This window comes from Notolabrus celidotus, chromosome 23 (genome assembly GCF_009762535.1).
Source record: "Notolabrus celidotus isolate fNotCel1 chromosome 23, fNotCel1.pri, whole genome shotgun sequence".
Lineage (NCBI taxonomy): Eukaryota > Metazoa > Chordata > Actinopteri > Labriformes > Labridae > Notolabrus > Notolabrus celidotus.
In genome coordinates this window covers 4,227,282-4,255,144 of record NC_048294.1, presented here as the reverse complement: position 1 = coordinate 4,255,144, position 27,863 = coordinate 4,227,282, and the positions used below count along the sequence as shown (strand labels likewise).

General features: G+C 42.3%; 1 protein-coding gene across 6 annotated transcripts; it reads right to left on the bottom strand.

The window, feature by feature from the left end:
• Nucleotides 1–530: 530 nt before the first annotated feature.
• phka1a (phosphorylase kinase, alpha 1a (muscle)) lies at nucleotides 531–27,519 on the bottom strand. 6 transcript variants are annotated; one of them, XM_034676804.1, is made up of 35 exons: nucleotides 27,166–27,496; nucleotides 22,431–22,589; nucleotides 22,231–22,278; nucleotides 20,970–21,138; nucleotides 20,792–20,874; nucleotides 20,594–20,674; nucleotides 17,128–17,226; nucleotides 16,892–17,038; nucleotides 16,753–16,806; nucleotides 16,515–16,637; nucleotides 16,324–16,419; nucleotides 16,024–16,131; nucleotides 15,214–15,292; nucleotides 14,984–15,118; nucleotides 14,757–14,866; nucleotides 14,252–14,396; nucleotides 14,092–14,170; nucleotides 13,625–13,794; nucleotides 11,660–11,821; nucleotides 11,482–11,570; nucleotides 11,251–11,396; nucleotides 10,574–10,727; nucleotides 10,237–10,395; nucleotides 10,031–10,160; nucleotides 9,851–9,952; nucleotides 9,655–9,770; nucleotides 8,211–8,246; nucleotides 7,552–7,584; nucleotides 7,361–7,396; nucleotides 7,133–7,162; nucleotides 5,340–5,384; nucleotides 5,058–5,219; nucleotides 3,527–3,580; nucleotides 3,182–3,382; nucleotides 1,743–2,971 (listed from the first exon to the last, which is right to left on the bottom strand). In XM_034676804.1, exons 1-35 carry the CDS (start codon nucleotides 27,241–27,243, stop codon nucleotides 2,798–2,800), a joined length of 3,792 nt encoding a protein of 1,263 aa, XP_034532695.1. In that variant the 5' UTR covers nucleotides 27,244–27,496; the 3' UTR covers nucleotides 1,743–2,797. The 6 variants fall into 6 exon arrangements, with proteins under 6 accessions (XP_034532699.1, XP_034532700.1, XP_034532695.1 ...); XM_034676805.1 differs by lacking the exon at nucleotides 7,133–7,162; XM_034676807.1 differs by lacking the exons at nucleotides 5,340–5,384; nucleotides 7,133–7,162.
• Between the last annotated feature and the right edge of the window lie 344 nt (nucleotides 27,520–27,863).

Genomic DNA, 27,863 nt, shown 5'->3' with positions numbered 1-27,863 from the left:
ATCGCTCCATTTTTGTCTAAGCTCTGTGTATCATGGATAAAACAGAGTGACCCCAACCTGAGGCCATTAGGTCTGAATGGAGTTAGAGATTAACCTGTGTGCATATGCTGCCACCTGCTGGTTGCTTTAACCTCTATTTTTAAATGTGATATTTTAATATTTAAACCGTCTAAATGAAGAGTACGGGCTGTAGATGGAAGTACAGTTTAGTTTGTGAATACATAAATTAAAGGGGAAGAGAAGCCTACATTATATTCCGAGTGTTTTCTTACCTTTAGACTTGTTGTTAGTCTGAATTAAAATTTTTGTTTAAATTACTTGAAAATTGGTAGTCAAAAATCGTGGTCACAACTTCCAATATCAGGACAGTTTTCACTTGGTTATTGTCCATTTAGCCAATAAGCGTCATGTGTTTTACACAATAAATCAAGGTAATGTTAGCTTCATCATTCTTGTAGCATTTTTTCGTATTCTCACAATAAAAAGGAAACTGAATGTTATTAAAAAGTTCAAAATAACTCAAGCGTCAGTGGATTTAGGCACATATTTTTAATTTCCCAAGAGCACTGCATTCAGAAATACAAAACAAAATACAATTTCCAACAAATCGGAATCACAAAACTTCCTGTTTTAAAAAATGAGCTGGTTTTATTTCACACATTCTGACATTACAAACCAAACAGCACTCCTTCACTCACACACACACTTACACACGTGCTAAATGTTAAGGCTACAAGGTAGACATGCATTCTCTTATGTAATTTCTCTGACGTCCGTTATGAAATTAATAAGTTTAAAATAAATAGAGAATAGATTATCTGGTATTATTTTATACATCATACAGCATGACGGATTAGAGGTACAGTGAGTTTTATTTGCTGAGCAATACAACACAAATGTGCGGTAATAAATTAGGCTGAATTACAGTCATTATTCAGAGTTTAATGCTTACACAAGATCTTTTTTGTTTTCAAGTTTGTTAGAAACCATAACTTAGATATCAAGTGTTACAGTCAAATCACATTCCCTGTGATCTCGTTGATACATTCATGAGAGGTGTGAGAGTTTTGTCACTTTAAATATAAGTCTGGTGCTATTTTTTTTTACTTGTCAATAAATCCCATAAAAAGACCAAAATAACCAAAAACAAGAATCCATAGATTGACCCGCCTCATCACGATCGGTGTGTCGATGCCTTCAGCGTAATACGAGTAATAAACTGCAGTTAAGACTCACTAGAGCTCACATTCAGGAAACAAAACAAACACAAACACAAGAGTCAATGAACTTTCCAGAACTAACAATGTGTCTGCTTCAAACCAACACAAGAATCATTTCTACTACTGTGGACTGTACTGACCTGAGGAGACTGTAATGACTTGACTTTAATCCCAGAATTACATCTTTAATTTCAGAAATCTAACTTGAATCTCATAATTCCGACTTTGATCTCAGAATTCCAACTTTAATCTCTGAACTCCGACTTTATTCTCAGAGCTCAGAATTTATCTGACTTTAATCTCAGAGTTCCGACTTGAATCTCAGAAATCCGACTTTATTCTCAGAATTCCAACTTTGATCCCAGAATTCTGACTTTAATCTCAAAACTACGACTTTATTCTCAGAATTCTGACTTTAATTAAAAAAATCCGACTTCACTCTCAGAATTCCGACTTGAATCTCAGAATTCCGACCTAAATCTCAGAATTCTAAATTTAATCTCAGAATTCTAAATTTAATCTCAGAATTCTAAATTTAATCTCAGAATTCTAAATTTAATCTCAGAATTCTAAATTTAATCTCAGAACTCAGACTTTAATTTCAAAGTTCAAACTTCAATTTCAAAGTTCAAACTTTAATTTCAAAGTTCAAACTTTAATTTCAAAGTTCAAACTTTAATTTCAAAGTTCAAACTTTAATTTCAAAGTTCAAACTTTAATTCCAGAAATCTGACTTTATTCTCAGAATTCCGACTTTAATCTCAGAATTCCAACTTTAATCTCAGAATTCCGACCTAATTCTCAGAATTCCTACTTTTATCTCAGACTTCTGAGTTTAATCCCAGATTTACAACTTTTATCTCAGAATTCAAACTTTAATCGCGGAACTCTAACTTAGTTCTCAGAATTCCGACATAAATCTCAGAAATCCGACTTTATTCTTAGAATTCCCACTTTAATCTCAAAATTTCGAATTTAATCTCAGAAATTTGACTTTAATCTCAAAATTCTTACATTAATCTTCTCGGAATTAAAAAAAAAAAATTCCATTGAATATTTTTGGCTCAAATTCTCTTCCTGTGTAATGTTTTATCGGTGAGTTAAATGTGTGTTCTGGTTTGAGGAAGGGGTTGGACGTCAATTCCACGTCTCAACATCTCTAAACACAGGGGTATCATGGCTTCCATCCTGTTATTCAGTCAGTGGTTTTAACATTAGCTTACGTCTTTTAAGAGCTTAAAGTCACGAGGAAACTAACACGATGTTGACCTTCGTCTGTTAGGACGGATGTACGCAGGTGAACAGGAGGTCATCATGTAGACCAAGCTGCCGTAGATGATGAGCCTGTCTGAAAGCCCCTTTCATTAGAAAATGTTAACCAGTAAAAAATAACTTCAGTCGATATGAATCTAAATGTCTGAGTTAGTTGATCTGCTTTACAGCTCATAAATAAACCTACGGTAACTTGATCTACTTTAAGTTCAGCCTGTTTTTATTATTTCATGTAACAAATGTTTAAATTTCAGCCTTTACTGTCTCTCTCTATCCAGTGATTTCACCCCCCTCACTCTCCTCTCTCACTGCACCGCACACGAGCCACTGGGCAAGAAGTCCTGCACATAATCCGCCACTGCCTTTGTGAGGTATGTCATGCTCCCAAAGCGTCCACTAGGGGCGCTGTCGTACAGCAGCCTGCACACCCCGGTGGACGGGTCTCTCTCGAGGATGGACTCCTCTGCTCCCAGGTCCCTCTGCAGGAGAAGGAAAAGAATGTCTGGATTTATTCAACGAAAGAAGATCTGATCCTGATTTGAGAGATCAGAGATGCAGCCGGAATGCAATGGAGCAGATCCAGTGGAAGTTAACACATTGACTGGAATAGAAACCTATCAGATCTGGTGCTGTGAAGGTTAGGAGACGGACCAGACACGGATCTGGTAGAATTAGATCGCTAGTCTCACCTGGTCTTTGTAGAACATGTCGTTGGCCAGGTGGACGATCTTCTCCACGTGGATGATGGAGCCGATGCTCGGGATCTCCACGTCGGCCAGCATGGTGAGCACCAGGATGGCTTCCACCAGCAGCTGTCGGTACTCGGGCTGAGGGACGCGGTTCAGGACTGTTTCCACGTGGACGGAGAATTTGATCTCACCGGGTGTCATCTGGAGGAAAGGACGACATCTTTGATTTAACAGAATACATCGTGATATCAATACATCTAGGAACGGAAATAGGGGATTAGAAAAGCAACAGAAAACCTTCAAGAATCAAGTTCCTTGTGTACGCTAATCAAGAAGATCTCTCACCTCTCTGGTGGTTGAAGACGGGAGGACGAATCCCTCTATGGACAGACCGTGACACTAGAAGACAGCACATTATATCGTCATTACTGTTCGTACGAAATCTTACGTCGACTAGAGGGATGTCATTTGCTAAAGCTGGAACGAGGCAGACACCCTCTCTACTTTTATGCTTCGGCTTCAAACTTTCCTTTTTGATAAAGCTTATAGTTAGAGCTGGATCAGGCTTGGACTAGCTCTTAATTACGCTGCTATAGGCTTAGACTACCTGGGGGAACTGGCACACTTGGATCCCCTCTCTCTATCTGTCACTTACTGTCAGCTTTCTAAGCTGACAGAGAGAAAAAAGATGTGAAGAGTTCACCCTCTACAGTGACTGACAAAAGTAGTATGGGAGGTAGAGCCTTCAGTTATCAGGCCCCCTCTTCTTTGGAATCATCTACCAGTCAGAGTCCGGGAGGCAGACACCCTCTCTACTTTTAAGAGTAGGCTTCAAACTTTCCTTTGTGATAAAGCTTATAGTTAGAGCTGGATCAGGCTTGGACCAGCTCTTAGTTATGCTGCTATAGGCTTAGACTGACACACTGGGATCCTGTCTTTCCCTCTCTCTGCCTGTCTCTCACTTTAACTCTTCCTGTCCCATTAAAGTTACTAACCATAGACCTTTCTGGAGTCCCTGAGCTCCCTTGTCTCGTAGGTTCCTCTGGATCTCTGCCGTCTCCTTCCTTCTTTCATTCCTTTCTTCTTTGGTTCTTTCTTTCCTTTCATTCCATCCTTCTATCTTTCTTTCTTTCATTCATTTTTCCTTTCTTTCTTCCTTTCTCTCTTTGTTCTTTCCATGTTCCTTCATCCTTTATGTCTCCTTTTCTCATCCCGTCCTTTCCTTCTGTCATTCCTTCACCAATTTTTCTCCTCTTTTTCTTTCTTCTCGTCTCCCTCACTTTCTCTTTTCTTAGACCTTTCTGGAGTCCCTGAGCTCCCTTGTCCCGTAAGTTCCTCCAACCTGCTGCTGTCAACATGCCAGACTCCAGCTGCTACAACTACTACTATCCGTCTCTCCACTATCATCTCTCTCTCTCTCTTCATCTCCCTCTATCCCTCTCTCCAACACGGTCTCAGCAGATGTGTGTCTAACATGAGTCTGGTCCTGCTGGAGGTTTCTGCCTGTTAAAGGAAGTTTGTCCTTGCCACTGTAACTTGCTAAATGCTGCAAAGTGCTCTGCTCATGGTGGATTAAGACGAGATCAGACTGAGTCCTGTCTGTAAGATGGGACTGGATCTTACCCGGTCTTGATGTTGGGTCTTTGTTAATAACAGAACATAGAGTGCGGTCTAGACCTGCTCTGTTTGGAAAGAATCTGAGGATTTTGTTGTGATTTTTCACTTTATCAATAAAGATTGATTGATTGATTGAAAACAAGCAACTGTTATCAAGGCAAACACAAGTATCGGATAAGGACTCAGTCTCTGCAAATATTCAATATTAAAAAAGCTGATCTGGACATCCTTAGTAAACACAGTTGGTACGTAGACTGACCTTCTGCAGGATCTTCCAGACTTTCTGGTAGAACCCTACGGGGACTCTGTTCAATGCTCCATCCAGACGCCTCCTGCGCAGCCATTGGCCGTGCTTGGTGTCCTTCGCAGCCGGAATACATTCCGGAATGTCCAGAGATTCTATGGAGGGCAGCCTGTACCTCTACAGGACAGGAGAGAACAAGAAAGTATGTTTACAGCTTTGTTTGAATGTGAAAAAAAACTCCTTTTATCTTATTTGATCCTGCAGAGTCGGCGGCTGAAATACAAGACGGATCTTTACCCCAGACTCAATGCCTTCTATGTCCACAGAGAAGGATCTCATGCTCTGAGAGGCAGAAGAAGAACAAAAAGACACAATGAGAAACAATGAAGTGTGCAGGTTAACGATGGATCAAAACAAAACCACCACAAAAAGCTGGGAGATTACTCCGCCTTAACGCCGTCGCAGCAAGCATGGAGGAGTTATCAGGGTGGAAGACGATGAAATGAAACAGAAAAAGCTGGAAAAGAAGCAGGATTAAAAACAAATCTGTATCATCTTTAGGCGTTTTTCAACCGCAGGGACTTTACCCTGGAAATACGTGCTTTTCGACCGGTGGACCCAGGGTCTAAATTTAGTTCAGGGGTAGTTAATCTCCCCCCTAAAAAGCCCCTGCTAGGGGGGTAGTACTTTTCAAAGGTCCCGGGACTTTCAGGGGGCGGGGCCTGCAATGCTGAACATGTCTGATTGGTAGATTAACCGCAGTGTTTTTATTCCGCCCGCCGTCCACAATAACATCACACACATCTGTGATTCACTTGATTTCTCTTTCTTTCATTAGTTTTTATTTGTTCTATCTTTTTTGTATGTGTGTGTACTTTTCAAAAGAAGAAGCTGTGATTCTCTTGATTTAGCAGCTTGTAACAGTAGTCTTCTCTCAGCCCACCGTGAATGCGTCTCTTCCCGGTGTTACGGTTTTAAAAGTGACCCTGTAAACTGGAGACCTTCAGCTGAACGTGTCAGTGTTTGTGGAGTTTACACAGCTGTTGAAACACAGAGGGAGTTCCTGGGAATGCAAAACTAGTTTAGTTTTTATTAAGATTTCAAAATATCCTCATCAGATATTTAATGATCGTCTAAAGACGTTTATGAAGGATGCATCCGGCTGAAAATCTCCAGTTAACAGGGTCGCTGTTTAAACCAAAACACCGGCAGATCTCTGCCACGGCTTTTTGAGTTCAAAAGGATTTTAAAGCCGTGTTGAAACGTCTTTGCTACTCGCGCTTATCTCCTCTCACGTGTTGATTCAGTGAATCCATCTGTGATGAAATATAGCACCATCTAAAACAGCGCCAGCTGAGTCTCTTCATGCTAACAGGCTAACTGTTGTGTTGCTCATAATAATACCTGCCTGTCCGTCTGCTTCTATGGTGTCATCTGTGATGAATGGCATTTGTCTTTGTGTTACTGCCCTCTACTGGTCTGGTGGTGTAGTGCAGTTACTTTTTTTCCTCCATACGTCACTGGCCTGATTTGCACAATCTACCCGGGACTTCAGCCCACGGTCAAAACGCAGACAACAATGGGGGCACAGGAACCTTTTAGTTCAGGGTAAAGTAGTTCTGGGGGCTAAAAGACCCCGGAGCTTTGGTCAAAATGTACCTTTAATGCCATATGCAAAATCTTAATGTACGTTGGCCTGTCTTTGTTTTATTTAGAGGACAAGATCTGAAAAATCTGTCTACCTGTGCCCTAATTGACACATTGGGACATTTAAAGCATCACTTGGCTAGCTTTAGCTTCTTAAATGTAAACACACGCTTCTCTTTCATACTTAATAGAGTAATTTAAGACTATTTTGTTGTATCTTAATGGTTTTCTGAGTAAAAGCAAAATAATCACTATGTCGATTATAAAAACGTCATTAATTGGAGCTCTGCCAACATTAGCTCAAAATAAGCAGCCGCAAGCTAGCAGCGTGTTAATCGCTCATGTAAGCAGCTCTTAAACTTTAAGCCGGTGATCTGTTATTTTTTTTGTTCAGGTGAATTAACTCCAAGAACACCCGGGTCAAAGGTTGGTATGTCTGTCACCTTGCGAGGGAAGCTCATTGATTGGTCAAGCTGAAACAGAGAGAGATATTTGTTCTTCAATGAAGCTGCTACGACCTCCAACAGACCTGTTTACACACGACCGACTAAACAGTGGATGAAGAGGTCTAATAATGATGCAACCATCATCATCATCATCAAAACACATGATCTTAACATCTGCCTCATCATCATCATTATCATCATCATCATCATCATCATCATCATCACCTTCACTGAGTCGCTCAAAGACACCCTGCGGTCAATCTGCAACACAGGAAGCACAATGTTCAAAAACTAGAGTCCCTCTAACGGCTCATTAATAACATCCTCTTCATCATCACCGAGTTCATTATCAGTTACAACTCCACAGCTCTTAAAATCATCATCATCATCATCATCATCATCATCATCATCATCACCTCTGAAGGATCAGTCAAAGACAACCTGGGCTCCTGGATTGAAACAGAGAGACAGAATAAGACACGTTATCAAAAAGAGGAAGAGAGAGGACGCCGCTCGCCACTCGTGTCCTCCTGCTTCTTTAAACTTTGAAGAAGGAATAAAGGCTTCAACGTTTGTCCGCAAAGTTCTTTTAGGCATGAGGAAGAGAAGCTTGAACTGCTCTCGAACACAAGCGAAAAGACCTAAAAGTCTCAACATCTAAAACTAACTGGATATAAAGATGGACGACGTGTCTCCACCTTGTTGTACAAAAGTGAAGCCAAAATAAGTCCCCTCTGGACGCGAAAAAGTATTTGATGTGTCCAATTTGATTTTAAAGTTTGACTCATGTTTCATATCTGTTTATATGGAGGAGGCGGGGTTTATGACCTATACTGCAGCCAGCCAGTAGAGGGAGCTCTAAATGCTTTGGCTTCACTTTTAAGGAGCCGTCATGTCGTCCATCTTTGTATAGGCTACGCTCTGTAGAATACTTCACAGGGACAGCTTCACATTCTATGACCGACAGGTGGAGTTTACATGACAGGTGGAGTAGTGCCTGCAGTATGGAGTTAATCTACAGCATGAGGAGAAAGGAGAAAGAGCAGTAACACTGAGTTGATCATGTGATCATCACCTTTGATGGATCGGACAGGGACAACCTGTGCTCCGCCTGCAACACAAAAACCTTCAAGTTATAAATAAATCACAGTCAGCGAGCTGCTCGGATTTATTTTAATATCCTGATAGCGACCGTTTACTCATTTCACTTCATCCATAAGCCAGAAATTAAATCTCCTCAGATTATCAACAAATTACACACACTGTTTTCATTATTCCCACAATTCTCCTATAATGAATCTCGCCATTTTATCTCTCCAGAATTAACCAGGTGAATTACCACCAACAACAACAGCACTAGTACTTTGTATCATCACCTTACTGGGGTCCGTCAAAGACAACCTGTGTTCCAGCTGCAACAAGACAAAAGTCAGTTCACCATGAAGCATAACATTAAAGAATAAAGTCCTGCTCCTCCAACTCTACGTCCACATTAACAGTCAAAAATTCCAGGGTCATTCGAGAGCTGCTGGGAACTATTCCACCTTGTTCCCCTTCTGCTGGGTGCCTCGCTCTCTGTGCACGGTTGTTGTAGACTTATAATAAGTTACTTTTAACCTGCTACTGTTTTACACAGAACTTATGTCATTCCTCGGACCTCGCGTCATCATCCATTCATGTCCTTTTATACTAAGTAATGTATTAAAGATGAACAGTAGCATAACTAGCGGGACATTTCCTGCTTCAAATCAGCACATACCGATATATTGTAACTGTTTCTGAGGGACTCAGTCATTACCATGTTTCTTTTTACAAATGCTACTACTACAACTACTACTACTTCTACTTCCTCTGCTACTACTACTATTTCTCCCTCTACTTCTACTACTACTTCTCCTACTCCTACTTCTTCTCCTACTCCTACTTCTTCTCCTACTCCTACTTCTTCTACTACTCCTACTACTTTTACTACTACTACTTCTGCTTCTCCTACTTCTACTACTACTTCTACTACTCCTACTACTTCTACTACTTCTACTACTTCTCCTACTCCTACTTTCACTACTACTACTACTTCTCCTACTCCTACTTCTTCTACTATTCCTACTACTTTTACTACTACTACTTCTGCTTCTCCTACTTCTACTAGTACTACTACTACTTCTACTACTACTCCTACTACTTCTACTACTTCTACTTCTCCTACTACTTCTCCTACTCCTACTTTCACTACTACTACTACTTCTCCTACTCCTACTTCTTCTACTACTTTTACTACTTCTACTACTACTCCTACTACTACTCCTACTACTCCTACTACTTCTACTACTACTACTTCTCCTACTCCTACTTCCACTACTACTACTTCTACTACTTTTACTACTACTACTTCTCCTACTCCTACTTCTTCCAAAACTACTACTACTTCTACTATTTGTACTACTTCCTTCTACTTCTACTACTACATCATACGAAGTTTGTTTTAATTTGATGGCCACAGACGGAGGTTTTGTTCCTACCATCTTCATATCACTCTTCAGTTTGCTGATCCCGGCTCTCTCGCTCTTCGTGGCGCCCGTGTTTCCGAGGTGATGGATGGAAATGGCGGGGCTGACGCCGGCGTCCAACTCTCGAACTGCGGAGGAGGAAATATGAATTTTTAAGCCAGCCTTGCAGCAGGATAAAAGAAGTGAAGATCAGGGTGTGAGGACTGACTGCTGCGCTGCACTCCAAACTCTTTCCCGCTGAGGATGTGATGGAGGAGATTCTTCAGTTCTGACGGGCTCAGGCCCATCAGGCTCTCCGTGGCCTCCTCTCCTGCACAGAGAGAGGCATTAATACATCAACAAATCCAAGGTGCGATTATTCCTTTGTTTCCTGACTCTGCTCTCTCACCTGAGCAGTTCAGCGACTGAGCCAGCTCGGTGGCCATCACCTGGATGATGAGACCAATACGCAGTCTGAACATCTCGCTGAAGAGGCTCGGCTGAGTCCTGATGCTCATGGCCAGGTACACCATGATCTCCTGTAGGAGAGAGGCAGGTGTGTTAGAAGCTGAGACGGGAGAACCTTGATGGTGATGTGAGGAGGATGCGACCGACCTGAGTGAGGATGACCACGCTGATGTTGTTGTCGCTGGCCTCGTCGATGAGAGCAGCCAGCTGGTCCGGAGGGATCGGGGCTGTGATGGTTTTCTCTCTGGGCTCAGGAGGTAAACCGACCGTGAGGTGTTTCTGATGAGCCAGCAGATCGGAGCAGGCCTACAGACACACAAGGTCTTGATCATGTCTAACCGCCTCTATTGAAATCCTTTTATTCAGACTTTGAAAGAACATGAAGTGTCTCTGGCAGAGGGAGAAACCCTTTACTGAATGTCACCCTGTTTATATATAGCTGTGTTTATGTTACCATGTGTGTGTGTGTGTGTGTGTGTCGTACCGAGTCGAGCTCCTCCACCTTCTTCCTCAGCATGCCAGAGATCATCCTGATGAGGCTCCAGTGTTTGAGTTCACCGGCCTTCTCGTAAAGGTCAGCGAGCAGAGTTCTGACTGTGGTGCCTTTTCCCTGCAGACGAGTGTCCCAGTCCATGCCCCTGTTAAAAACACACACACACACACACACGCACACGCACACGCACACGCACACGCACACACACACACACACACACACACACACACACACACACACACACACACACACACACACAAACAAAAAAAAATACACAACCTTAGCTAAGAAGCTCTGGGCTTGGACTTGATTCACAAAAGGGTTTTCCTGTAAACGTGTGCAAAAGAGCCAGAAAGACTTGGTGGCCCCTCCTGACTCTACAAACACTACAGAAAAAACCTTGGGGAAAAACCTTGAGAGTTTCCAGGCTTTTTAAGCTTTATGTCTTTTCTCCCTTCAAGCTCTAAAAGCAAGAATCCTGAAATCCTAAAACTCACTGTCCTAGCATCTCTGCTGATATGAGGAGCTACAGAAACGGTTACAAATGATGGAAAGCTGAGATCAGTGAGTCAAAGCTCTTAAATGATCTAAAAGTTTTAGGTTGGGCAAAGAAGAGTCTGAAGGGTCTGGGGTTTTGTGGATCTGATCTGTAAAGCGGTTCATCTCACTTGTCCTTGAAGAGGATGTAGAGTATATCCGCCTGGTCCTGGAGGTTCTGCGTGTCTTTGAGCATCTGGGCCAAAGCGTTGTGGTCGATGGCTCCGCTGGCGTCTCGGGGGATCTCGCTCTCTGATGTGATCCTCACCTCAGGAACCTGGAGAGCAGAGAGAAAGAGAGAGAGGGGGGTAAACACGGGAAGGAAGAGACTGGAGAGGGAGGGCAGGATGTCCAGAACATACCTGAGCTTCCTCCACGGGGTCTGGGAGGTTCAGGTTGAGGGACGGGTGCCGTGTGCGGAACAGCTTGTTGGGCAGGTACATGTTCACGTCTGAGGGAGGAAAATAAAACATAAAGAGGAGTTTGGAGCAGGAAGACGCTCAGGATGGGGGTCTGTCTTGTGTCTTTGATTGGGCTCACTGTGCACGTCCAGGTCCTGAGCTTTGTTCATCAGAGACATCATCTCTTTGGCTTTGGTGGCTGCAGCCTTGAACCGGCCCAGACCCTTCACCGGCTGCTTGGGCTTCTTAGGGGCAGCGTGAGCCAACAGGTGGTCCAGGTACTGAGCCAGGTCATCAGCCTCTGGAGAGGAGGACAGAGAGAGAGAGAGAGAGAGAGAGAGAGAGAGAGAGAGAGAGAGAGAGAGAAAGAGAGAGAGAGAGAGACATGAAGAGAGTGGATGAGAAACAGAATCAAGGACTCATGAGAGAAACATCGACCGTGAAGGAGAGCTGGAAGAAAAGGGGATCAAGTTAAAGGACCAGAGAATCAACTTACCTTCGTCGTGTTCAAAACAAAGGTCAACCCTCAGAACTTAACTGAACCGTCTCCACAGAAGGTTTTCAGATGTAAACATAAACTTAAAGTGAATGTTTAATATTTAAAGCTGTATAACTTCAGTGTTCTTAGTTGACAACAGGAGCAGGGGCGTTAAAAACACTGTTAACAATAAATCCAAACATCTGCTCAGCAGGAGAGAGATGTTGTGTTTCAGATTTAAGGAGGACTTTCACAAACAAAGGGTTCAAATGAGAACACGTGCAAGACTTCATGTCAGGATTAAAGCTGCTGTTGGTAGTCCCGGAGAAAACATCGGTTCGGAAAATAGACTGTATAAATAATGAACGTAGTATCCGTGACGTCACCCATCTGTTTCTGAGGAGATGCTTTGAAGCCAATCGGCGGAGGCAGCCATATTGGAAATGCTGAACTCAACATATCTTCTGTCGAGGGACTGTGAGGTAAAGAGGCGGGGTTTGAGCCTCCTCGCCAAAAGCTACAGTGTTCCCGCCTGTCAATCAAGTCAGCTGTGCCTCTCATAATGGAAAACTCGTGATCTTAATATCGTAAAATCGTAGTATTTTTTGAAATTGCCGCATTATGAAAAAATTCGCCCCCCTGTACAGTGTGTGCCGATTGAGAAATGAGCTATCCAGACTACACTTGTTTTTTGAACCAGGCTGTAAACATGTTTATTTCTGCTGTAAAGATCGGCTTTTTTGAATGGGTGTATATGTGGTTTACGTTACTTCCGGAGCCAGCCTCTAGTGGATACTCGAGGAACTGCAGTTTTTAAAACTTCCGCATGTGCTTCAATTCTCACGGCTGGAGGTTGCCGCTTGTTCTCAGCAAGTGTCTTTGGTATCTTCGCCGTTTTCATCCTTGTGTATGAGATCGTGGCCAAAGGAGGACTTGGAAGATTGAGGAAGTAGTGCTGAACTCGCAACCACTCAGGACAACGTAAGAGGGGCTGCCCCTCAACCAATTAGGACGGAGGGTCGGAGCAATCAACTGAAAAGACAGTCTTCGCAATAATCTCAAATGACTTTAATTACTGATGAATGCCGATGGGTATTATGACCTTTTCTCTAAACAAAGCAGGAAAAAAAGTTCAGTTTTTTCGTACCCCATTCTGACCAGCAGCAGCTTTACGTGCAGAGAAGAAGACATTTCAAAAACATGCATCAGTGTTAAATTACGATGTAGCAACGTGCACTCTTAATGCAAGCAAGAAGAAATGTCACAACATGCATGACTTCTTTGAACTGCTGCTCAGCGACCAATCAGAATCAGTCTTTAGTTTCATGCATGTTTGAAGTTGCAGCTCAGAACAGAGAGGATGGGGACGGGGGGAGATCAGTGATGATGTCACAGCTGGACAAGGGGATTAATACAGATTTCAAAGTGAGGATACTCAGTCGTAAGAAAAGCCGGATTTCAAAATGGGTTCATGTTCCACTTCCTGTTAGTACAACATGAGACATGTGTGTGTGTCTCTGAGGGAATGGTCAAACCAGCGACAGGAAACAAAGTGAGAGATTCCTTCTATCCCTGGTGTCACCATTCCTCCCCATCCGTCCATCAGCCTGTTTTTTTTTTTCTTACCATCATCATTCCGTAACTCATGCACGTATCCATCGGCGCCAGCCTCATCATCATCATCATCATACTCTTCGTCGGGGCGGCTCATGCTGCCAGAAGCCTTACCGTCCAGGAAGCTCAGGTGAGCGAAACAGGAAGTGGTCATTAGCTCCGACAGCTTCCCCGTCTGGATCCTGGAAGAAGAAGAAGAAGAAGAAGAAGAAGAGAAGAAGAAGAAGAAGAAGAAGAAGAAGAAGAAGAAGAAGAAGAAGAAGAAGAAGAAGAAGAAGAAGAAGAAGAAGAAGAAGAAGAAGAAGAAGAAGAAGAAGAAGAAGAAGAAGAAGAAGAAGAAGAAGAAGAAGAGTCTGTATCTTGACTTCTTGATATTTTTCATGGTACGTTGGCTTCAGCATGACAAACACTTCTAAATATTACATCTAAGATGATGGGCGCTGTTAGCCCATGACCTCGGTGTCCTCCGTGTAACTCACCTGGCTCCTCCATAATATCCGTCCTGTAGCTTCTTCAGCGTGGCCACGACTGCAGGGTCCAAGTCTGTGCGGTCTTCAGCTGAAACACACACACTGAGGATTAATCAAAGGTGATAAGAGGCATTATTCAGATCAAGCTGAAGTGTGTGTTCGTGCCTACTCAGCATGGACTGTGAAATGGGGAAGGTGATGGTGGGTCGTCCGGTCATCCTCCACCTGGAGGCGAGGTAGGAGATCTCCGTCCTCAACGACTCCACGATCATTTTGTTGTCCAACGCCAAGTAGAACTGTTGATGGTCGATGAACTGGAGGGTTTGATAAACACACAGAGGGATGATGGGACTTTTTATTTTACATATATTGACTTTAACTGGATGATTCACTCTCCGTTGTTATGGTGGACGCCATATTGGAAATGCTGAACTCAACCTAACTTCGTACGAGCTAGTGTGAGATAGAGAAATGAGCTATTCAGCTATTTTTGAACCAGGCTGTAAACATGTTTATATCTGCTGTAAAGATTGTCTTCTTTGAATGGGTGTGTACGTGGTTTCCGATCTTTCTGCAGCCAGCCTCTAGTGGACGCTGGAGGAACTGCAGTTTCTAGCACTTCCTTCTGCATGGGCTTCATATTTTAAGACCGGAGGTTGCCGCTTGGTTTTCACCTGAGGTGTGAACGAGAACATGGTGTTCCTGATGATGTAGAACTTGGAGGTTCCCAGTACTCCAATCCTCCTGTAGGGCCGACCCGTCAGACCCAGCCTCGGGTTACGACCTGCAGGAGGGAGACAAGACGTTGACCTTTGAGAAACTGTTGCTTTAATTTCTTTATCTTAAAATCATCAAAAACATTCCACCCAGGAAAAGCTGACACGTCCCCCAGAGTTCATACCAAGTCTTGCATAGATGTGGCTCAGGACTCTGGATGGCTGCACGTGGATGGGATGGATGTCAGCGACAGTCTCCACATCGATACCGTTCTTCAGCAGCAGCTCTTTGATCTCCTCTGTTTCTGCCAGAATCGACACTACAGGAGGAGGAAAAACCCAGGAACAGTCACTGCAGCGTATAGAAAACTAAATGACATATCTACACCTCTAAGTAAGTGTTCTGCACACTCACCCTGAACGACCACGTCAGGTTTGGGGACGGTGGAGAAACGTCTGTTCAGAGGATCGATCTCTCCGGGAGCCAGAAATCCCTGAAGAAGGAGACAGATTAAAAAATGTCCTTAATTTTAGGGGCCGAGCACTGACACGCAGTGGCAGCGAAGGCCCTATTGAAACCCTGAGGAATCTTCTTATTATTCTAACACAATAAAACTGTGTTTGCCCTCCCTGAGTTAAAGAACATTACATAACCTCAAAAATCCAAAGTTCAGCAATTTAAACATTAAAATAACACGGGCTGAAGTCCCGGGTAGATTGTGCAAATCAGGCCAGTGACGTATGCAGAAAAATAAGTAAATTCACTACACCACCAGACCAGTAGAGGGCAGTAAAACAAAGAGGAATGCCATTCATCACAGATGACACCATAGAAGCAGACGGACAGGCAGGTATCATTATGAGCAACACAACAGTTAGCCTGTTAGCATGAAGAGACTCAGCTGGCGCTGTTTTAGATGGTGCTATATTTCATCACAGATGGATTCACTGAATCAACACGTGAGAGGAGATAAGTGCGAGTAGCAAAGACGTTTCAACACGGCTTTAAAATCCTTTTGAACTCAAAAAGCCGTGGAAGAGATCGGCCGGTGTTTTGGTTTAAACAGCGACCCTGTTAACTGGAGACTCTTAGCCAGATGCATCCCTCACAAAATCGAGACCCTGGTTCCTTCGGTTGAAAAACACCTTAGCTCTCAACCAGGATCATAATCTAGTTTATCTCCTTCTAGTTTACTCTGAGTTTGTAAATGAAACGTTAGCTCACCTCGGTCAGGAGGTTTCCCAGGATGTACAGAGACTGTCCCCATTTCAGAGGACATTTCCCCACCGAGATCCTCTCCACGGAGTGAGGGTTCACGTACTCCTCCTCCACCTGGATTCACACAAACAACAGAACAAATAAAGACAACACACACAGAGGAAATCACAGCTCCACAAAAGTAAAGCCAAGAGCTCCCCCTACTGGCTGCCTGCAGTAAAGGCGTCTTAAAGCCCGCCTCCTCCATTGAAACAGATGGGACATGGCAGAGTTGTTGTTACCCCGTTGTAAAAAGAAGAGTCTTACCTTCTCTGGAGGAACACTGTAGAGCTCTGGCACCAGTCTAATCCCGTCTTTCTGTTTGATCAGGATCCCCTCCAGAGCCTCCTGGTACTCCTGAACCTTCATTCATGAATTCAAATTACACCTGTCGTTAATATTCACCAGGACACGGACAGGATACGGAGCTGGGAGCACAAACGCTGGTGTTTAAAGACCTGTTCGGGGCTGTTGATGAAGATGCCGTCCAGTATGAGGTAGGTCCAGAAGAGCGGCCACTCGCACTCGATGTTCTCGAACAGCTTCAGCTCTGCGGACTCGTAGTAGAGACGGTTTGGATCCTGGAGAGACAGAGAACACAACAGAAACTGAGGGCTTCTGAAAGATGATCTACTGCAAGAATATTCATTTACATCAGGGACAAAAAGGGAACAATCACCGGTACAGACTGTTTACCTCTTTTGGTGTTTTGTGTCCGTCCCTGAGAAACCTGCAGCAGCCGTATCGACCCTGAATCACAGACAGAGAGGACGTCAGCAAGGTCAGGGTAGAGCATACAGCCCAAACAAGCTTTCTTCCATGCACTCCTCTATACCTGCAGCTTGGAGATGATCTCCTCCTTTGTCAAGTTGACGATGCTTATGTCCTCCACAGCGAAGGCCGGATAGGAGATGATCGCCAAGACTCCGGCATCCACTTCCTTAGAGATGGACGCACGAGGTAGCATGGACGTCAGGATGGACTGAGGAGGGAGCGAGACAGAGGGGAGCTTGATTAGTCGTAAGACATCTAAAATCAAAGTCAGTGCTGTCTATGCATCCGTGTGTGTACCTGACAGTGCTGTATGTCGTCAGCTAAAGCGTGCACCACAGATCCAGGTCCACCTTTGGCTCCAAACAGGTTGAGTTCATCCAGAGCCTCCAGAGCGGCCTGCAGGACACACAGCGGTCATGTGACCAGCATTAAACAGTGTAGTTGTAGTGTGTAGTAAACTGTGGCGTGTGGAAGAGGAGCGCTCTGGCTTAGCTTGCACGCAGATTACCACAAAATTTGGTCAGAACTCTTCTGGGATTATTTCTTTTTATAGTATAATCCAGGTTACATCATTTATTCATGTAACATTAACAAATAAACAGATTCTGGTGCTGTGTAGGGAATTAAAGTTGGATTTCTGATACCAACGCAAGTTTTTTTACTGGAAAAAAATGGAGGGGAAACAAAAAACGTTTGTTTTGATGGACTGTAAATATACAGAAAATTACTTCTAACTAAGTCAGTAAATGTAGGGAAGCTAATGAGGCTTTTGTAGTAGTTATTTGTAGGATACCTTACCCACCACTGATATTATAACAAGTAGGGATGCACTGAAAATTTGAAAATGGCCAAAAAGTGCATTTTCGGTTTTCGTCCGAAAGACTTTTATCACCGAAACAAAATGTTGTGATGACGCAAGCAAAAACCGCGGCCAGTAAACGCTTGTCTGGATAAGGGCCAATATGTCTGCATTAAGGTAGCCGGATACCTGGTGGTGAGGCTTTCAGCAGTGTGTCTGCCCCCTAGTGGCTGGCTGCAGTATAGGTCAAAAAATCTGTCTCCCCCAGTCAAACTTTAAAAAATAAATACACGTCATACGAATGTTTCTCACATCCGTATGCTGTGGTGATATGTAGTTGGTATTTGACTGTTTTGTGTCCAAGGCCTCTTTTTCCTGAAAAGTTTCTTCTTCGTTAGTTATTAGAGTTTAAAAAACGGGGTTTTACTTCCTGGTTTCCTTTGATTCACAGCCGCCGTATTGTGAAACTTCAAATGACACACAGCGTCTCGTGACGCTACGCTGTAGGGCGGAGCTTATTACAGTGGCTTCACAGGCTCTGGCTGCACAATGGCAGCACCCAGGAGAGGGATTTTTTGGCTTCAGAACCGTACAACGGGAAGAGGCGGAGCAACGCTGTCCATTTTTATTTACAGTCTATGGTCTGCATCCGTTCTTCCTTTAACTGCAGCACTAAAGCGTTTTCTAAGCAAAGAGATTGAGACGGACCACGGAGTGAAAACAATGAAAAGTACACTAGAGTCTGTCAGCTCATGTTTCACTAAGATCTATTCAGATCCTCTGCACTTTATTGTGACTGTACTTGATCCACGTTATAAAGATCATTACTTGGATGTGGGAATGAAGCAGCGCACACAAGAAATGATCCAGGCTGCAATGGATGCGGAGAACCCGCTTGGAGACGGAGAACAGAGCGCAGAAAAAAGGACTCGTCTCTCTGAACCAGATGAGGGGCATGCACCCTCGTTGTCTGATATGTTCAATGAGATCCTTGATTTTAGTGAGGTTAGTACACAGTCAGAGCCAAAAATGCAATGGTACTAATAATTGGCATATTCATTAATTTTAGTGTTTCTGTTTCGGCCAAGAATCTTCATTTTGGGGCCTCCCTAATAACAATCAAATCATGCCTTCCCTTCATAAAAGACTCCTAACTGCGCGTCGATGCCAGAGGGAACTTCCTGCAGAGGTGCCTCTTTCCAAAGTCTTAAATTAAACCCACTGTGTGTGTGTGTGTGTGTGTGTGTGTGTGTGTGTGTGTGTGTGTGTTCGTTCAGAGTACTGCTAGTGCTGTGTTATTCTGAGAGAGAGGCCATTCTTGGAAGACCACAGAGAACCCGATACCTCCTGAACACAGCCTGGCAAGGACGGAGCTGGGTCAGCCCCGGAGACAGAGACTGAGTAAAAACTTCACATTCTGCAACATCCTGCAGGAGAGCTGATGTTTGCTTTGATCTGCAGCTGTGTACGGATTGAGACAACATGTTTTGTTCTCAATCACCTAAAAATGACGGGCTTCTGTCTTTGAGAGGGATTTAACGGACAGCAGGATTAGATTCGTCTGTACAGGAATTGGTGCAACTGTGTGTACACTCCGTACCAAAACAAACTCCTTCCCCCTGATCCAGAGTCACTTTAAAGAGTCTGGGTCACCAAAAGGTCGGCGTAAAGGCCGCCACAGTGACGAGACACCTTCAACCCTGCCAGAGATGTTTTACTGGAGCACCTGTTCTGCTCTCACTCAGCACTCAGGCTACTCCATCTACCTGCTGCTGTAACGTAGGGCTGGGCGATAAATCAATAACGATTATTATCGCGAGATCATCTTTCTCAATATAAATGTAACAAATGTTTGATAAACATTAGATATAGAGGCGTTGGTGGCCTAGCCGTCTAAGCGCCCCACATACAGAGGCTGTAGTCCTCGTCGCAAAGGTCGCCTGTTAGACAAAAAAAACTATATAAATAAACCTGTAATTACACCCCCTAACCACTGGAAAGGGAGGGGCGCTAATATGATATTTATCGATATCCACTGATATGATCTATTTTATCGTGATAATTATAGACATTGACTGATATGATACATTTTATCGTGATAATTATCGATATCCACTGATATGAAATATTTTATCGTGACATTCATCAAAATCCAATGATATGATATATTTTATCGTGACATTCATCGAAATCCACTGATATTATATATTTTATCGTAATAATTATCGATATCCACTGATATATTTTATCGTTATATTTATTGATGTCCACTGATATATTTTATCGTTATATTTATCGATATCCACTGATATATTTTATCGTTATATTTATTGATGTCCACTGATATATTTTATCGTTATATTTATCGATATCCACTGATATATTTTATCGTTATATTTATCGATATCCACTGATATATTTTATCGTGATATTTATCGATATCCACTGATATATTTTATCGTGACATTTATCGATATCCACTGATATATTTTATCGTGATATTTATCGATATCCACTGATATATTTTATCGTTATATTTATCGATATCCACTGATATATTTTATCGTTATATTTATCGATATCCACTGATATATTTTATCGTTATATTTATCGATATCCACTGATATATTTTATCGTTATATTTATCGATATCCACTGATATATTTTATCGTTATATTTATCGATATCCACTGATATATTTTATCGTTATATTTATCGATATCCACTGATATATTTTATCGTTATATTTATCGATATCCACTGATATATTTTATTGTGATATTTATCGATATCCACTGATATGATATATTTCATCGTAATAACATCGTTTTCAATATCGCCCAGCTCTACTTTTACGTTTTTGTGTGTGTGTTTGTGTGTGTGTGTGTGTGTGTGTGTGTGTGTGTGTGTGTGTGTGTGTGTGTGTGTGTGTGTGTGTGTGTGTGTGTGTGTGTGTGTCTTAACCTTAGCCATGCCGATAGAGCTGGCGTTGATCTCAGTGATGCCCTGGTTGGTTTTGTCTCCTCTCTCCCACATCCCATAATCCTGAGAGGAACCAGAAGAAGAAGAAGAAGTCAGTGTTGATTTCATTTTACAGGCTTCAGAAAAAAGGTGATTATATTAATAAAGAATCCAGAGTGTTGACGATAAACAAACACCTACCGCCACTTTGTAAGCCGCCTCGATGTAGAACATGAGGTTCTGAACGACGTCCACCTCGTCTTGGGTGTAGATGATGTGCAGACCTGATGAAAAAACACAGAGAGACGATTTCTGAGATGATCTTGTGTCTTAACATAAAGTGTAACGGTGGAACTGTGACTGATTTGTTCAGATTTACCCGACGCCGTCATCTGAGCGAGGAAAAGCAGGAAGAGTGAGGTGGCGTCGACCTGCAGGTGACCCCACTGGTCGTCCCCGACAACAGTAGCGCAGGTCCTGGTGTTGTACTTGGCGTGGAGAGAGTCTGAGGTACTTCTGCTGTATTTGAACTTCTCCACCTTATCAAGCTGGAGGACAACGGAGCAATATGAAAAGTAAGTATTTTAAAAAAAAGAAAGGGGGAGGTAGAGCAGAATTTGAGTTCCCACATTCTTCATTTTCAATAAGCAATACATAAAAGGATGAAGAGGAGTGGGACAGTTCTGCAGCACGCTGTAGCTTCTTTCAGCTCATTGTTTTGGAAAAAAATTGAAGAGTTTAGGTTCAACGTCCGGGAACCTGAACAGCTGCATATTTTGAGACGGTTGTTTTTGGGGACAGCATGCAGTAAACCCTGTGGGGATCAGAAATCGATGAGGACTGTAACCCAAGCGGCAACCTCCGGTCTCAAAATATGAAGCCAATGTGGCAGTGCTAAAAATTGCAGGGGTTGAATCAGTCTGTAACTCAGGTGAAGATGCTGATGGTTCATGACGCAAAACAAGAGCAAACTGCACTTGTACTCAATGTCTTCTTATGGCTAAATTCCACCAGATCTGTGTCCGGTCTGTCTCTGATCTGGCAGGTCGGCACCAGATCTAATAGGTTTCTATTCTAGTCAATGTGTTAACTTCCACTGGATCCACTCTGTTGCGTTCCGGCTGCGTCTCTAATCCGGCAGACTTCTATTTGTGCCGGATGCTGGAGCACGACGCATCAATCTCAACAGAGCAGATGGATCGGGACAGGAAGTCAGGTTTCACCAAAACAAAATGAAAACATCCGGTTAATTTTCAGAATAAAACACTCTGTGTTATCACCAGATCGTATTTCACTTAACTACAACGACAAACCAAAGTCATGATGAGGGGAGCCAGGCCTGGAGTCAACAGGTCAGAGGTTTTCAGAGGACCAGAAAGACAACATGGATGAGGAGAGGAGGAGGAGGAGGAGAATCCTTGAATTCAGTGATTACGGCGGGAAAACCTCGGTCACATGAATCAAGCTGTCCGGCAACAATTAATTTGAGGCTTCAATGGACGCATTACCTCGGTTTATCCTCTTCTGTATTGCTACAACACAGTCCAGTGTGTTTGTACGCGCATGAGAACAACAGGGTGACACCGAGACCCAAGGCTACATTATGACGTGGATCAAGGAGTGTGTTTGAGACAACATACCTGCCTCATTATGCCCTGCAGGATTCCTCTCATCAGCTTCACCACACTCTGCAAAGGGAAAGACGGGGAAATGTCAACACTTCCAACATGTGACTCCTGGAGTTCAACAGAGAAACATGAAACCAGCACGGGGGGCCCCCACACGGACTGAACTTCAGTCCGACACAGTTCAACCTCTCACAGACCCGCGACCCGCGTACCTGCTCCAGTTCGTAGGCCTTGGCCTTGTCCTCGTCCCTGTCGGCGTTCTTCCTGTAGGCCAGGCTGAGGGCCCACACCGACACCACGCTGTAAACATTGTCTCTGACCCAGGAGTGAGGCTGATCGGGACTGCTCGGGAGAAGACCGGTGACTGGATCCTGGCAGACACAGACAAGCGGTCAAAGGTCAAAGGTCACAGGTTTAGCAGTTAGACTGATCAGACATGTTAGGAGCAGTGCGAAGAGGTCACAACAATTCATTCTTGTTTAAGTGCAACACACCGTGAAACTTCACTTCCCATCAGCCCCGTTGTTCCCTGTTGTAATGAGGATGTTGTGATAACATCAGCACACACCCGCAGGTGAAGCAATGTGTCGTCAAGTCTTTCCTCTTTGTGGACTACAGCGGGGTCTGAAAACCTCTTTCTCTTAAAAGTTTCAGTTAAAAATTTCATTTTAGTTACTGATGCTCGCTCTGTTCTGTACTCAGGGGTCTTTGCTGCTGCTCTCCCTGCCTTGATTGGCATTCCACGTACTCACAAGGAAGGGCAGGGATTTGTTTTTTTGTACCATGTTGTAAACTTTTTCAACTCTTTTTATTCCTTTCCTTCTTTGGTGGTCTACCCTTTTTATCAACTTCTCATTTTAAGTCTTTTTGCGGCTGTTATGTCGCTGAACTCGCTGTTCTGTTTTCTTTTTTATATACTAAAAGTATTCCTCACACTTCTCTTTTACTTAATTTTTTAAAAGCACTTTGTCGCACTGTTTTGACAAGTAGTATATAAATAAAGTTTATTATTGTTATTATTGTTTTTATTCTTATTTTAATCCTTATAGGTATTATTATACTTATTTCATTATTTTCAGTATTATTCCTGTTATTATTATTATTATTATATTATGTTTATTGTTATCAATTATTACTTTTATTAACACTACTATTATAATTATTATGTGATTACTAGTATTATCATTATTATCATGATTATTTTCATTATTATTTTTAACTTTTATTATTTTTATTATTACACTTATTATGAATATAACTTTTATTACAAAAAGTATCATTATTATTATTACTATTATTATAATTACTATTATCTTTATTATTATACTCTTTATTATTATAATGATCATTAATATAATTATCATTATTACTATTATTATCGCTGATTATGATTATTAGGTTCACTACTATAATTATCATTACTATCATTATTAATATTATTATTATTACTATTATCATTATACTATTTATTACTTGTTGTATTATAATGATCATTAATTGGTTATGATTATTATTATAATTATTAGTATTACTTTATAATTATCATTACTATCAATATCATTATTATTATACTATTTTTTACTTGTTTTATTATAATAACCATTAATTGGTTATCATTATTATAATTATTAGTATTACTTTTAGTATAATTATTATTATACTATTTATCATTTTTATTATTATAATTATTATGACTATAATTGTCATTACTATTATTATTATTATTTTTATTACTATACATTTTATTACTTATATTATATATATAATTTATATAATTATCATTATTACTATTATTATTATACTTATAAGCATTACTATTATTACTATTGTTATTATCATTATAATTATAAACAAGTCTAATTCTTCTGTAAAAGCTGTAGTTGTAATATTGGCTCTTACATTGTTTTCTTGGTTTCTTGAGTCAGTCTGAAGTGGATACTTGAGGAATTTAATTTGTTTTCACTTCCTCATTGTCTCCAGTTTTCAACACAGTTGGTTGCTGCCTGGTTACATCACTATAAGAGATGTGGGTAAGTTTCACAAACACACCAGACAGAGAGTCGACATGTTGAACCTTATTGACGCTGTAGTAAACCTGCAGCAGGGCGAGTTACATTAAACAGAGTTCAGACCCCACAGTTTCACGTGCTAAATCACCAGCAGCAGACACACACACACACTTTCAATACACTCTCAATAAAACTCATGATCTTGGACTGTTGCCCTGCTGCAGGCCGCCTCAGTCTGATCTCACTGCTACAGTAATCAGTGCAGCGATCCATCTGAGCACTGAGCTGTATACAACTGCAGGCTGGCTGACGGCCATCTGGGACCAACTCAAAGATGACTTCACTTCTAGTTTCCCTGCTTCCATAAACCAGCTGACGGGTCTCCTATTGGTACAGAACTACAAGAGGTAGAATCTAGAAAGGTTAGATCTTAAGACCTCTGGACCTGGTTTTGAATTCATCGAATTACTCAGGATAAAACTTGAGTTAGGGAGGCGCTGGTTCCACTTTAGTTTGAACAAGATACCTGAGATTTAGGTAGAGCTGGGCGATATTGAAAATGATGTTATCGTGATAAAAAATACTTCATATCAGTCGATATCGATAATTATCACGATAAATATCAAATCATTATTTCATTTAAATTTAGATTTAAAGTCAGATTGCTCCTGAGTGACAGTTGAAGACGGGTTGTTAGCATGTATCTAGATTTAGTTTTCTGATAAGCTTCTTAAATCCATCATTTCTGACGGTGCTAACAGGAAGCAGGTCCTTTGTGAAGTTTTAGTTTGTAGATTCTTATTTTTCTCCGGTTGAGGTCATTTGTTCCCTTCAGTGTCGCTCGTTTCAGCTGTGTTTACATTCTGCTCTGAATGTCTTTAAGCCCCACCTACCTCTCACCCTGCAACATGATTGGCTGTTCAATGATGTCTTCTTCTTCTGTCTAATGTTTGGTGGTAACTAGCATTCAGGGCACATTAGCGCCCCTCTCCATTTCCAGTGGTTGAGGGGTGTAATCACAGGTTTTTTTATATTGAGAAAAATTATATTACGATAATTATCGTTATTGAATTATCGCCCAGCCCTAGTATCAGCCTACACCCAAGACCTGATACCGAGCGAGTGTTACATGGTTGAAGGGAAGGGAAGAGGAGGTGTCCAAAGAGATGAAATAAACGGGCGATGTGCGAGGGAAAAAGCAGGAAATACAATGCCACCAAGTGAACCAATCACAGGGATTTCGCCTACCTCTCACGCTGCAACATGATTGGCTGTTCAATTATGTCTTCTTCTTCTTCTTCTTCTTCTGTCTAATGTTTGGTGGCAACTAGTGTTTAAAGGTGACATATCATGCAAAATCGACTTCTTTTTTTTAAAGTTATATTTTTGGCCTTTTGCCTTTATTTGAGAGGACAGCTGAAGAGAGACAGGAAATGTGGGGAGCAGAGAGTGGGGGACGACATGCAGGAAATGGTTGACCGGCCGGGAATCGAACCGGCAACCCCTGCGACGAGGACTATAGCCTCTGTATGTGGGGCGCTTAGACCGCTAGGCCACCAGCGCCTCCAAAATCGACTTCTTAATGGTTCTCTACCTGAAATATATGTCCCTGGCATGTCTTTTTTTTTTCTTTTTCTTTCCTCTTGTCTGCATGTCTACACCCCCCCCCCCTGAGAATGATAAAAATCCATTCTCCACCTTTCTGTAAATGTGTGTGAAACGAGCCGTTTCAGTTTTCAGTGTTTTTCATACGTCACAACAATATCTGGTCTGTAACAGGAAGTCAGAGCTCGGAGCTTGTTCAGCCCATAGACTGTATAAAATACAACTCAACCCCTCCTCCGTTTTTCATTCCCTGCACACATGTGTGCTAACAAGGAGCTTAGGAGGGAGGCATGCTAGTTGTAGGCTGTCTTAATAAACACAAAGGTCGGTTTTGCTCCCCACGTCTGCAGATTTGTGGATGATTTTAATTTTTCATGGAAAAGTGCTAGCGCTAATTAGCATAGCCACATAGCTACATGTTGGTAGCTGTGTACCAAGACACACGTCGACATACTGACAAATAAAACAACAAGAAACACTAAATCTGTGACCAATGGTTCAGAAAGGTCCTGCTTCAGGCGCCTCTCCGTCAGGATCAGATTCTGGATCAGATTCAGAGGGTTGAAGTAGCATGGTCTGCTAGCAGCCGTGTATATTCAGCCAACATGTAAACATTAGATCAACGTGCTGGAGAGCCGAGGCCACAGCCACTTCCTGAGGGGGCGTGGTCAGAGAGCTCATTCTCATTTAAAGGCACAGACACAGAAAACAGCCTGTTCTGAGCAGGGCTGAAAAAGAGGGGTTTACAGGCAGACCAAAATCTAATTTCAAAGTGTTTAATTGAGCAATAAACTATAAAGACATGTTTTGGGGACCTCTCAGACCAATATATGTTGATAAAAAGAGCGTAATATGTCACCTTTAAGGCTCATTAGCGCCCCTCTCCATTTCCAGTGATTGGGGGGGTGTAATGACAGAATCAGACCGCCCTGTTATTCTTCAAATATGATCGATAATTGACGTCATCGATACGATATTTATATCGCACGAGTCAGGAGAACGATACATGACGAATCAAGAGCACGTGTCACCCCTACTTTGACTAATGACACATGCAAATGACGCCTTCACTTTGCAGCCATGCATGTGTGATATGTGCATGCTCTATGAGTGAGTGTGTGTGTGTGTGTGTGTGTGTGTGTGTGTGTGTGTGTGTGTGTGTGTGTGTGTGTGTGTGTGTGTGTGTGTGTGTGTTTGCGCAACACTTAGCTTCACCTCCTGCATGAAAACATTTGCTCTGCATGAAGAAGCCAGCTGTGTTTCCATCAGCAGACTGCTTGAAGTGACTTTAAAGTTGAGTACCTGCATGTTAAAGGCAGAGTGAGGGTCTTACTTGGTGCCTGAGGATAGTTTGGTGGACCATCCGGGCATAGTTGTCCAGTTTCACGCCCGAGTTGCTCCTGCTTCTCATGCCGACAGCTCAACGCTTCACTTCTTCAAGGGGGGAAACAAACAAACTCTCTGACTCCTCGACAGTTTAAGTCATTTCTCTGTTCGGTTCTCCAACAAGCTGAGAAACAAACACAGCTTTCCAGACTACCAGGAAAAGCTGCCTTCCTGCAGGGCTGTCAAGAAACCAGCTGAACGGCAGCAGAAGCAGTCAGAGGCGGAGGAAGGTTACAGGCTCGTGTGGTAACCTGAAGCTGATGTAAGCTGGCAGAGACAGAGAGAGGGAAATACCGGAAGTGGAGAGGACTGGCTTACAAAATAAAAGCCTAACATCATAACAGCTATCTACTCTTACAATATGGAAACTCTTTATTTTAGATAAGACTTTGAGGGGTTTTAGAAATTAGACACTAGATTAGATTAGATTAGATCAGATCAGATCAGATGTACTTTATTGAAATTTGTTTGTTCCATAGTCTGTATAATTAATAGACGTAGGCTGTTTTTAAGAAAGAAGAAAGAAACATACTTTATTAATCTCCAGGGGGGGAATTAAATTTTTTCACTTGTGTTGTTTTTTTCGGTCATGCTACACGCACAGTTTTTTTTTGGTATATATATATATACATACAATCATGCACA

What these genes read in the sequence shown, in the direction of transcription:
- phka1a (XM_034676804.1), bottom strand. Translation starts at nt 27,243, where the DNA reads ATGAGAAGCAGGAGCAACTCGGGCGTGAAACTGGACAACTATGCCCGG. An exon ending in ACAGTGTTCCTCCAGAGAAG is followed by an intron (nt 16,132 to 16,323) that starts GTAAGACTCTTC and finishes GTGTGAATCCAG; the next exon opens with GTGGAGGAGGAGTACGTGAA. An exon ending in TCAGTCGCTGAACTGCTCAG is followed by an intron (nt 9,953 to 10,030) that starts GTGAGAGAGCAG and finishes CTCTCTGTGCAG; the next exon opens with GAGAGGAGGCCACGGAGAGC.